The 13589-nt window shown below is 37.7% G+C and overlaps 1 protein-coding gene across 1 annotated transcript in view; it reads right to left on the bottom strand.

Annotated features, from left to right (window-relative positions):
* ZFAND3 (zinc finger AN1-type containing 3) overlaps positions 1–13589 on the bottom strand; it is a 502295-nt gene that overhangs the window by 123572 nt on the left and 365134 nt on the right. Inside the window, exon 3 of the mRNA XM_007939417.2 lies at positions 9064–9246. Coding sequence (XP_007937608.1) covers positions 9064–9246 — 183 coding nt within the window. The remainder of the gene's footprint in view (positions 1–9063; positions 9247–13589) is intronic.

Here is a 13589-nt window from a genome sequence, read left to right as displayed (position 1 = left end):
AAAAAAAAAAAAAAATTTGGAGTGTAATTTAACCATGGACATAAAAAGTTAAAATATACACATTCTCTGACTTAATTTTTCTTCTAGGTATTTATCCCGGACAAATGACACATGCACCATTAGTCATATACAAAACGTTCACTTGAACTGGTCTGTTTCTTGGTTCTGTAGTGCTGCTAGAACAGAAATACCACAAGTGGATGATTTTAATAAACTAAGAATTTATTCTCTTACAGTTTAGGAGGGTAGAAGTCCAAATTCAGAGTACCGGTTCTAGGGAGTAGGTGAAGGCCCCTCAACCTTGGCCTTCAGATCTCTCTGCCTCTCGGTCTTGGCCCAATGGAGCTGGAGGTGTCTCCTAACTCAGGTAGCTGCACACTGCTGAGGCTGATGAAACCAAGGTCAGCAGGTAAAATGGCACAATCCCAAGATCAGGAGGCAACGGGGCAGGCCACTGGTTCATGTCCAGGAACTGGAGATGAGGACTTAGCCAAACACAGGATCCAAATGTGCCCAAAGCTAGACACCCTTCCCAAACCTTCTCCATATATACTGAAAGCAGGCCACACCCCAAAGGTAATTCCCTTCTACTACACTTAGCTGCTCACAGCAGATTCCACCATGGAGGTGATTATAATGTCATCATGGGGAGAACTATACCCAGCTGCCAAGCCACTGGTAACCATGCCCAGTCAAACTGACACACAACCTTAACTACCACAGTTTGTTATAGTGAAATATTAGATACAGACTCAAGAGTAAAGAAAAAAATAATAAATCATACTGTAGAATGCTAGGCAACAGTTTAAAAAGAATGAGACAGACTTCCTGCAAAACTCCACATAACGTGGATGAATTTGGAGGACATTATGCCGAGTGGAATAAGTCAGTCACAGAAGGACAAATATTGTACTAGTCTGTTATTGTAAAAAGTCAAGGAAACGTTTATATATGGAAAGAAATTTTCTTTGTTGGTTACCAGTGGTGGGAGAGGAGGACAGGGAACACTGCTGGACAGGTAGAGACAAGTATTGACTTGGGTGAAGGGAAAGGCAATGTACCAAATGTGAGTGATCAACACGGTGGCACTGAGGAAGAGGAAGACTGAAGTGCATGGGAGGTACAGACAACAAAGATGAACCTTTTTGCACATACAGTACTGTGTTGTCAGTGATGGCAAACATTGATATACAGGTAGAAAGATGGGTGGACAGGCTGAACTATTAGGTATGTCTATATAGGGGGTAATGTGCCCAAGACCATGTACAGGGTTGACAGACAATGTTTCTACAAGTGTATTTGTATGTTCTGTAAGAATTTCCAGGCATATAGTAGAGCTGAGAAGGGAGATGGTTGTAGTCACTTCTTAGCCATAGCCAGCTACCCAGAGGGAGCGAGCAGTTGGACCTGTGGGTTTGGGACCACAGTGGCAAGGAACATCAAGTTCAACTGGCATAACATACTACACAAAAACACTGTTCCATATCCTACTTTGGCAAGTAGCAACTGGGATCTTAAAAGCTTGCAAGTGTCCATCTAGAAGCAACGATGGGTCTCTCCTCATCCAGAGCAAAGAAGAATGAAGAAAACCAAAGACACATTTGGAAACAATGAGTCCAAGCGACTGGTACACCATGCAATCCTCAGCCTGTATGACTATGAAACAGAAGAACTAGACAATGCCGGGCTACCAATGTCAATCAGTCAGAGGAGGGATCTATGGAGGAGATCCTGGATACAGTGGGAGAACAATGTGGAACAAAACTCAAAATCATTTAAAAAAAAAAAGAGGACCAGGTTTGCTGGTATGATAGAACCTGGTGGAACCCCTGAGACTATGGTCCCTAGCTGCCCTTCAGGTCTGGAACTGAACCCACACGGGTGGCTTCCAGCCAAACAAAAGACAGGCATATGAGTTGAACATTTACAGTAGGTAGATACACTCCTTGGGGAGCTCAATCATGGGAGAAAAGAAGGGCTGTGTATGCATAGAAGGGGCGGGAGTGCATGGGAAGGAAGGACACAGGGAAGAGGTAACTATGGGAAGGAAGTGGGAAAAGAGCTGTTGCATTATGGGAAACTACAGTCAATGTCATGAGACAAAGTATATGTGAACTGCAGTATGGAAAATGAATTTCCTCTGTAAACTTTCACCAAAATCACCATAAAAATTGAAAAAAAGAACTAGGCAGATTTCTATGTGCTACCCTGGAAAAGTATCTAAAATATGTTACATAAAAAAAGTTACAAAAATAAAACATCATGCTCTCATTTATATAAAAATAAACAAAATCTTACATGCATGTAAACATGAACATAATCACACAGAAAAAGATACACTCCAGAATAAATAAACAGGGTGGCACCAACAGTTAAGTGCTCAACTAAACAAACAAACAAACAAACAAAAAAAAAACCCACCAAACTCACTGCCATCGAGTCAGATCCCACTCATAGCGACTCGCCTTGAGTTGCCGAGGCAGTATCACTACAGAAGTAAATTGCCCAATCTTCCTCCTGAGGAGTGGCTGGTGGGTTGAACCACCAGCCTTCTGGTTAGTAGTCAAATAAAAATTTGGTGGTTCAAACCCACCTAGAGGCACCTGTGAAGAAAGGCCTGTTGATCTATTTCTGAAAGGTCATAGCCTTAAAAACCATGTGCAGCAGTCCTACTCTACACATTGGGGTCAAGATGGGAACTAACAACACAACATCTCCAAAAAGAGTATGGTATGTGGTGAAGGTAGGGATGGTATTAAAGAAGTCATTTCACCTTTTGTCCTGTATAAATCTCTGTTTCTTTCTAATTTTAAAACTGAGAATGTAGCAAGGCTTTGTGTATTTAAAAAATAGGATTAAAAATTTAAAGAGAAAAAAATATAAGCTATCAAATAAGTAATTTAAAAACCATGACTTAGCTTTAATTAAGTTCTTATTTTGACTAGAAGTTGAAGGTCAGGTGACATTACCAGTGCTTGAACAAGTTCCTACTCAGTTAAAATTATAAAATAGAAATAATTTCTATAAAGAAAAAAATCACCACTGAAACACTCAAGTTCTTCTGCATTTTGACAGGAATTAATTTAATGATCCCACACATTGATTCCTGGTGAATTATAGCCATTCAATTCAATATAGTACATAACTGTACATCATCATACTGTACGGTAGCGTATCAATCTTTTTAGAACACAGCCCTAATAAAAGCAGCCTGCTTTAAGAACCAGCTTCAAGATAAATAAATCCACTGGAGGGAAAAAAAAAACACCTTTAAATTAAAATCAAAAGATACATTTAAAGTTTGGGCATTCTTCATTATGGGAAAGAATCTTCCACTTTGAGACTATTATATATCAGAAAAGCTCCATCTGTTGTATAATTATCTCTGATAAACGGCCTGATGCTTTGAGCTTCATTAGAGAAAAAGGAAGAGAAAGACACAGAGAGAGAACTGTAAATAAATCTCTCCACCATATTTCATTTGCAACCAGCCCAGCAGGAAGTCATATATTTTTAACAAGGTAGTATTTTCTAAATGCTCTACTAGACGAAGCCAGTCTGTTTTGCCCTATTTCTGGTCTTCCAAAGCAGGCACAGTCTTAAGAAGGGAAAAACTGGTTTCACTTACGGATTATTAGAAAGTTAACTGGTAAAAACAAATAATCCAACAAACAGTTCAGTCACTTGGTGACAGTGATGTTAATTTTCCAGGGGACAAGATAAGCTTGTCAAATAGGAATGAAGATGTGTAGCCAATGAAGCCCAATGCATGCTCAAAGACTCAAGGACAGTCTATCAAGAACATCTGTTAAGATGAGTTATTTTTTTTTAAATCCCTGGGGTAGTGAGGGTATCACTAGGAACCAGTTTCCAAGGAAACAAGGGAAATCTCTTTATTCAACCAAATTAATTTAACCACGGAAAAAGGATGTTGTTAAATTTCTATTTCTAGAATCACTGTCATACAAAAGGAAATCCAGTCAGCACTTGAAAATGAAGTTTCAATCATTAAAAATCTTCACTAACATTCTGGTTAGTATAGTTCTCATCTTTTCTGTATTATTTTCTTTTAGTAAAACCAAAAGCCTCTCTCAAGGAGATGCAGCAAAAAAGACTAGTGGTGGTGATGGCAGTGGGGAAAACTTGAAAATTATGGATGAAAAAAAGCCCAGAGCTGAGTTCTGCCCTGCTATACGACTTGAGACAGATTACCATCCAAATCTACTCCTATAGTATAGAAGCTAGTATCTGCCCTACCTATTTAGCACATTGTCAGGATGATCCAGGAATATAATGTTTATCAAAGTGCTTTGCATAATAGGAGTTGGAAAACTCTTTTCTGTAACAGGATCTTTGTGACAACTCTGTATCCAAATTCCCCGCTGTAGCACAACGTAGCACACACAATACTTAAATAAATGAACATGCCTGTGTCCCAACAAAACTTTATTTATGGACACTGAAACCTGAATTTCATAAAATTTTCATGTCACAAAATATTCTTTTCATTTGTTTTTAACAATTAAAAAATGTTAAATCATTCTTAGTTCATGGACTATAAAAAACAGTTTATGGGCTAGATTTGGCCTATGGGCAGTAGTTTGTCAATTACTGTTATAAACCATGTTGTTGTATGCCACTGAATCTACTGTAATTCATAGAGACTCTATAATAGAGTATGCCCCTATAGGGTTTCTTATCGGTACACAGGAGCCTTGGTAGCACAGTAGTTAAGCATTCTGTTCCTAGGGTCACTATGAGTCACTTGAGGGCATTGAGTTTTTAATGGAATCTTTACAAGAGCAGGTCTTTTCTCTGGTAGAGCAGCTGGTGGGTTTGAACGACTGACTTTTCCATTAGCAGCTGAGTACTCAACCACTGTACTATGAGGGGGCTCCTTGTTGTAAACCGTAGTTTTATGTCAGTGTCAATTTCTATTTATTTCTTAATATGTGCTTCCACAGAGCTTAGGAGAATGTTCTCTTATGAGGTAAGCTCTCTTTAACTCCTAGATTAGAATTTCAGACTATTTGAAAACAAGCCCATGGGAGCTCTGGTGGCGTAGTGCCTAAGGCACTTGACGGATAACCAGAAGGCTGGTGGTTCAAACCTACCAGCCACTCCTCAGAAGGAAGATGGGGCAATCTACTTCCATAGTGATACTGCCTTGGAAACCCAAGGAGGAGTCACTCTGAGTCAGGGCCGACTTGATGGCACGTAACAACAAGAACAACAGTAGCAAGTAAGGTTCTTTCCCTCTCCTGTCTAGAAAGAAAATAAGACCAGGCAAATCCCCTCTAACACCTCAATTTCTAAGCAATACGCTAGTAGGATTGGGAAAACACACACACACATATACATGCAACTTGGGTAAGTAAGTGTGCACGTCATAAGGCTCCCAAATAAGATCGTTAGGCATGATAACAGGAAAGCTGGCTTACAAAAGAGATGAAGTCAAGGGTATTTTTTCATCTTAGTCCAGTCTGGTAAGATTCTGACTCAAGGTGACTACGTCATTTAAAAACAACAACTTCTCATGGTGTTCTAACTGAAATCTGACATCATTCTTTCTCTCTTCTAAAGCTGGATCAAGAGAGTTTAACTACAAGATGAAATGGGTCAAAGCAGTGATGAACACTGTCACCAGGAAGAGCAAATGAATCTGAATTAGACCTTTTCAATCAGCCGGAAGGTATTTATATACAAAACACACATAAACACACAACAGTCTACAATGGCCTAGACAGAAAAGTTATGCAAGCACAAGAAGAGTTGTATCCTAGAGGCTCCAGAGCTCAGGGCACGTCTAAGTCCACGAAGAGGAGAGGGATAAGGGTGGGAAGATGGAATCTTCCACTGAATGCAAAAACTTCCTTATACGTCCTTAGTGTGCACTGGACAACTAGCTTGATTTCATCTACTCCACTTGTTCAGAGTCTCAAGTTTGCCATTTGTCATATAAATGCTCATTATGAGCTGCCTTCCCATGAAAGGTCTGCCTCCAGAGAAAATGCTTTAGTCTATGTATATATTTTTATTTCCAATCACTGTTAACAATGATTCTTCATGATGGAATTAATAAAGCAACTTTTGGCTATGACAAGAGTTTCCACACACCTTAATTACTGGACAAGAAGGTACTGATCTTTGTCAAAATGAGTATTTCTATTCTCCATGACAATTATATTTCACATTATGGATTAATTCATGAATGCCTGAATTTCAGTTGTGGCTCTGGCTTCTACTACCTTGTGATCACAAGAAAATTTCTTGGTTCTCTTTGTGCTTAAATTTCCTTACCTATAGAATCAGGCTATAATATTTAGTAATAATAATAATAATAATAGCTACCTGGTAGCTATTGTTATTTTTGTATCAGGAGTATTTTGGATGTTTAGTTGGTTTATTGTGGCCTAATGCCAGCATGTCCAATTCAATCCACATTCCATCAGGTAAGATTCTGACCAGCTCCAACCTTTCCCTTAGACCAGGAGTTCTTAACCTTAAGGTTAACTGAGCATTTTATAATTTTTTATGGAAAATTGTGTCAATATGGATGACACACATTTTTCTGAAACAAGGGGCCACAGCTTTTATCAGGTCAATAAAGTACATGGCCCTAAATAAATTTTTAAAAACAAAATAAAACCCACTGCCTTAACATTATCACTACCACTTTTTCATCTTTATCCTCCCTCTCAAATGATGTCTATTCCTGACCCTGGAGCTTAATCAGTAAGTTGTATGCTAAAAATTCCCTTTCTGCAATGGTACTTCAATATGATCCTTCCCATTTTTAATACTGCCAAGTTACTTCCATAGCCCATGCTACTCTGTCTACAATGCCTAATTGTCACCTTTGACCATCTTCAAAACCATTTCCTCCATTAAGCCAATGTCCTTCTTCAACCCTCCCAACCTCTATTTTACAAGGTCTCCATTTAGATGAGCACTGTTCTGGTTACCTACTGCCGCTCTGACAAGAATATACCACCAATGGGATGGCATGAACAAACCGGAGTTTATTCTCTTACAGTTTGCAGGCTTTAAGCCAAGTTCAAAGTGCCAGGGTCCAGGGGCTGGGTGAAAGCCCCTCAACCTTAGGCTTCAGCTCTGTCTCCTGCTCCTGGCCCACTGGAACTAGAGGCTTTTCTTCACTCAGAACAGCTGCTGGCTGCTAAGACTGACAAACCCAAGGTTGACAAGTAAAAAAGCACAGTCCTAATGTTACCAAACCACACACAGGCCATTAATTCAAGTTTGTTGAAAGTCTCAAGGTTGGCAGAGCATAGCAGGTTGCTGAACAACGACTCCGCTAAATGCAGGGTTTAAGCATGCAATAAGCTAGAGACCATTCCAAAGCTATTTCTTTTATATGGGAAGCAGACCAGATACCCAAAGCAGCTACTCAGCTGCTCCAATAGATTCCACCATGGAGTTAATTACCAATCTCACCATGGGGAATAACTACATTCAGCTGCCGAACCACTCAACCAGGCCTAGGCAAGTTGACACACAAACTTAACCACCATAAGCACATAAAATCATATATTAGTTTCTCAATCTTGGCATCACTAACATGTCAGGCAAGATAATTTTTTGTTATCCTGTGCTATGCAGAATGTCTAGCAGCATTCCTTGCCAAACGTCCAAAATGGAGAAGAAGGGTAAAATCAGTCCTGGTTAAGAACCACTGATGTATTATAATGACCAAACCAAAACCAGACTCACTGCCATTGAATCGATTCTGACTCATAGTGACCCCCATCGGGTATCCAAGGCTATAAATCTTTACAGAAGTATTGATTGCCCATCTTCCTTCCATGGACAGGCTGGTAGGTTTGAACCTCCAACCTTCTGGTTAGCAGTCAAATGCCTTAGGCATTGCCCCACCAGAGCTCCTTGTAATATAACAATTCCATTTCCCTCTTAACTTTTTCAAGACAGAGACTAAAACTTTTACGTTTATATTCTCAATATCACCTAGTACAGAGGTTTTACAACAGGTTTAGAGAAATACTTATTGTCAGCTAATCTTTCTAAGGAGCTCTAGTGGCACAGTGCCTAAGGCATCTGACTGCTAACCAGAACGTTAACGGTTAAAACCCACCAGACACTCTGCAGAAGGAAGACAGGGCACTCTATTTCTGTAAAGATTTACTGCCTTGGAAACCCAAAGGAGTCACTATGAGTCAGAATTGACTTGATGATAGTGGATTTGGTTTGTTTTTTTTAACCTTTCTAAAGTTAGCAGACAGAACATTCTGACTACCACATTCCAAAGAGTTTTATATATTCGTTAAAATTCACTTAATGTGTAAATAAAACTTCTTAAAAGGCAAAATCTGCTATGTCATAATACCTCCATAATTTTCAACAAATACCATCAGTTACAGCTGTGCTTCGACAAAGATGGTTCTAACATTATAAAGAATGAGTGGTCAACGAACATTCCGTATCATAGAGACTACAACAGTATTCTTTTCTTTCATTGAGGACTTACAGAAGAGTAGCAGAAACCATTTCCTCCTCCCTTGAAAATAGCCTAGGTTCTGTGATGTATGTATTGTTGTTATTTCATTTAAATATTTAGATACACTCAAGGCCCAGTAAGTAATAGGGCTAAGAATTTCAACCCAAAGGTCCTAAATCAGGGTTAAGTTCCCTAGACCAGTGGTTCCCAACCCTTACTACATTAGAATCCTCTGCAATAAAAAGAAGAGACCCCTGGGCCTTGCACAAAATGGTGCTGAAGATTAAAATAGTTTTAAAAATCCCCAGTGAACTCTAATGTGCAGTCTGGGCTGAAAGCCACTGCCTTTGACTGATTCGAACCTCAGGTAACTTGACAGTTAATATAAAAGGCTATCTATCTTTTACAAGACCTTAAACTCCATGGAATGACTAAAACTCATTCTCTAATTTGCTTACTGTTTACTCTATATGTGAGCACTTACATTAAAACACTTGCTGCCCTCTTTCTAGGACTAGACATAACCTGGAAGCTCATGATATGGTTTTTGGGCTGCTCTCCCTACCATCTCACAGAATCTGGGTACTTACACTCCTCTTTACTGGGTGAAGTTACATTCAGTTCTGTCGGAAGCGGCTGCTGGCTGGGACTAAGAGTTGGCGTGGTTATCGAGGTATTGTTGTTGTCACTCGTGGTCTCTTCGGAAAACAAATCTGATTGGCTGTTACTTGTACTTGGAGCGGAATCATCGTCTGGTTGTTTCTTTTGAAAATCTCAAGAAAAAGTGAGAAAATAAGTTTAATTAAGGAGTTCACAATCTCCTTGGTTATTAGAAAACAATGTAAATTAGTATAATAATGCAATAACCATAATAAAGGCTAATCTAGCTGATAAAAAACAAGATGAAAGCAAAACATGTAAGACTGGTAGTGACTGGAGTTAAAGCTTTCCAAGGTCCTTGTATTGTGTCCTTAGATTGTTCAGAAGAATGGCAGTCATCTTGATTTAAATGTTAGACACTGCAAAGTCAAAGATTCATGTTACTATTCTAAAGGTAATCAGTACAAGGGAAAGAGGAATAAAGAATAGTTGTTCAAATCAATAGAAAATAGGTAAGAAGGAAAAAGACAGCAGAGAAAAAAGCTGGGTAAACAGCAAACTTAAAAAGATGGTAGAAAAAAGTATCAGCATTGGCAGTAATTATCAACAGACTAAGCTTATCAAAGGAGAAAAAAATCCAGATTGAATTAACAAAACCCAGTTACAGTTTACAAGAGACAAACTAAACACAACAATAAAGGAAATTTTGAAGTGTATAAAAAAATAGTTCAGGCAAACACAAATCAATAGAAAGCCAATAACAGCCATAATACTGTCAAAAAATGTAGCACTTACAGCAAAAAAAAAAAATTATAAAGTGGATCATCATATAATGGTCAGAAACAACTCATCAGGAAGATAAAACAATTCTAAATCCATATGCATTAACAGCACATCAAAACATGCAAAGCAAAATGGTTGTATTTATGGAAAACTGACAAATTTACTACCACAATAGTAAGATCTTAATATACTTGCCTCAGACAAAATAATGAGTAAAATTAAAGATTAGTGTACATACACAGACCCCTATACCCAACAATGAGTTATTTTCAATCACATGTGAAATTTTTATAAAAACTGACTAAAACCTGGTTAAAGCTTGACCATGTATTAGGCTATAAAGCAATTCTCACTCAACCAATGCCAAAGAATGAGTAACACAGACAATATTTGTCTATAGAGTAAAGATTTTTAAAATGGTAACTTTTTCCCTATTTGGAAATAAAAAATATACTTTAAATTCATAGGTCAAATCAGAAATTTAAAAATTAGAATATATTTATAATTGGATGATAATGAGATATCTATGATATGAATATCTAGTAAAGATGAACATATATTACCTACAACCTATTCATTTTATTTCTATGGATATGCCTAAAGAGAAACTCAACACACATGTTCAAGGAGACACATACAAAGCTGTTAATTATATACTGTCTTTAAAAGTAAAAACTCACAATCTGAAGGTCCATAAATTGTGTTATATTCAAACAATGGATTAATGTACACAGTGAAAACAACGAACTATGAATGAATGAATCTCAAAATCATAATGGTGGAAGAAGCAAGTCACTAAATAAGAGAAAAGACAGTACCCACATAAACCTTAAAAATGGTAAAACTCAATATATTATTTAGGGATATATATATTAAAATTGTGATACTGCCTCAGAAACCCAAGGAGAGGTCGCTATGAGTCGGGGCCGACTCGACGGCAAATAACAACAACAACAACAACATATTAAAATTATTATTATTTTTTAAATTAACACAATTAAGTTCAGTGGTTACCTCCTAGGTAGAGGAAGGAGATGTGATGGTTAGAGGGGCACAAATATTCAAAGATGTCTATTGACAGAGAACAGCTAAAAACAGTATATTCATTTACTAGAATGCTCTACAGTAGTTAAAATAAACTAGAGCTACAAGTATTATAGAAAAGTCTCAAAAATATTGAGAAAAGGAAGCTATGAAAGGACACATACAGTATAATAATGTTTATATAAAAATCAGAATGTATTAAAAGTACCATATATTTTTTTGGATACATAATTACAGTGTAAAAACATGCATGGAAATGATACATCAAATTCAGTACAGTGGTCATCTCTGGAGAAAAAGATGGAGAGGAACAGGAGTCTTCAATTCTACCTGTAATTTTTTTTTTTTCTTAAGCTGGTAGTAGGTATATATGAGTGTTACTATTATTATCTCTATTCTTTGCATGCCTGAAATATTTCATTTTAAACATATCATGCTACTCTATGAAGTACAGATTATATTTTACTACATCAATTCACAGAAGGAAAAGATGACCCTGACAATTTCATGTAGCCTTATTTTTTGAACCACAGAGAAGTTGTTGCTATTATGCTCTCAAACCTCATCAGAATCACTATGCTTTGACATATATTGAGCATAAGAATAGTTAGCATTTATGATGCATTTACCATGTGCCAGGCATGGAACTAGATGTGTTATATATACAGTTCATTTACTTTAATCCTGAGGACAATCCTAACAAAGCACATAATTAACACCATTTTATTCATGAAGTAATCAAGGCTCAGAAAGTGGGTAAATTTGTTCCAAGTTAACAGCTAGTAAGTAGCAGGGTCAAGGAGCTTCGGTGGTCAAAGGTTAAGCACTGGGCTGCTAACAGAAAGGTTAGCGATTCCTGTGAGAAAGTCTTGGCATTCTACTCCAGTAAAGACTGCAGCCTAGGAGGGCAGTTCTACTCTGGCCCACAGGGTCACTATGAGTCAGAATCAAATGAACGGCACACAAGAAGTATTAAGGTCAGGATTTAAATATAGGTCCATCTGACACCAAAGCCCATAGTCTTCAATTATAATGATACAGAACAGAGAGCAGGGGCTGGCCCAAAGGAGAGGTCCAAGGTCAAGCCCCCATTGATTTCCAGCAATACTAGTGAGTGTGAGTGCAATGGATTTTGCCAGAGTCACTAACGTGTTGTGCAGATAAGTGATCTAAAGTCTCCACTGGGTCTTTGCTGAGTATTTTTTCCTCCTAGCCACTTTCTTATTCTTCAATGTTCTGACATTTTAAAATTGCTTATTATCTCAATGTTATTTGTACATCACCTTCAGAGAAAAAGGTATTATATAAATGAAATGAAAATACTGCAATAATGATGCTTCTTTTTTATGTCATACCATCTCATTAGCCCTCCTGTATCAGTAATCATTGTGTCCCTCCCATAACCATCTCTCTTAACTTTTAACTGGAAATGTTGTAAAACCCTAAAAGAACTCAAACTGAGTCATCACTCTACTATCCCCAATGCCTTGAGACAGGCACATATAAACCCACTACTCAGGCTCAATAACCTTTTGAAGCTACACAATATGGTTATCTAAAAACAATTACCAGGTCCCACCCACACAATCTCCAACCCACATTTGCCATACTCCTTTGATGTACAGGTACTTTAAGTTTTCTTTTGTGAATATGTAGTTGACTAAGTCTTCTTTTAACCCATCCTCCCATTAATCCTCTTCTGTACGTCCAAGGAGCTCTGGTAGCTTAGTGCCTAAGGCATTTGACTGCTAACCAGAAGGCTGGCAGTTCAAACCCACCAGCCATTCCTCGAAAGGAAGGCTGGGCAATCTACTTCTGTAGAGAAACCTCCTCGGAAACCCAAGGAAGGGTCGCTGTGAGTCAAACTGACTTGATGGCAGTGAGTCTGGTTTTTCTGGAAAGGGTGATGACATCATAGCTAACAGTATTCATTAAACTATACTGGCTGCTCACAAAGAGAACAGAAGTTTTATACATTTTCTGCTTAAATTCAACATAAAACCCAAGAATATAGAATTTTACAATCAGAAGTGATTTAAAGATCCAGTTCCATTCTCTCATCTTACAGAGAAAGCAGGAGCCAAGAAATTTAACTGTAACTCATCAGGAATTCACAGTTAGTCTTAAGACTGCTCTAACTCCCAGGCCAAAGTCAGCAGCTTGTATGCTACAAAGAGCTTTAGAATTAGGCCTCTATTCAAATCTTTACTTTGTTGTTTACCGGGCATATGGCTAAAAGCAAACTGTTTAATCTTTTGCGGTCTTGTCTGTAAACAAAGGGAGGGATTATTCCTAGTTTTCATGATAGCATGGATTAAATAAGATAACAGACAAAAGTATCTGGTGCATAGGTATTCAACAAATGATAGATATTAAAAATAAAAAGTATTTTTAAATTTTAAGGAAAAGGTCACAAAGTAAGAGTTATCTTTTCCTTTTGCGCCTGACATTTCTGTACCATAGTTGTTACTCTCTTGTTCTTTTCTTTCTGAATCACCCACCATTCAACTTAGAAAAAAGCAAATTTATTCCAAGGAAGAGGGGAGCCAATTTACTTCACACGTGTGATTAAAAAAAAAAAAAAACAGTCAACAACAAAATATAGGTCAGAGAATCTGCCTCTTGTCACTCTACTCTGGAAAGAAGTATAGATGACAGGTCTAGAAATGGCTACTTAATTTGATCCACA

This window comes from Orycteropus afer, unplaced genomic scaffold (assembly GCF_000298275.1).
Source record: "Orycteropus afer afer isolate SDZICR_OR568_19922 unplaced genomic scaffold, OryAfe1.0 scaffold00059, whole genome shotgun sequence".
Lineage (NCBI taxonomy): Eukaryota > Metazoa > Chordata > Mammalia > Tubulidentata > Orycteropodidae > Orycteropus > Orycteropus afer.
This window is presented reverse-complemented; position numbering and strand designations above follow the sequence as displayed.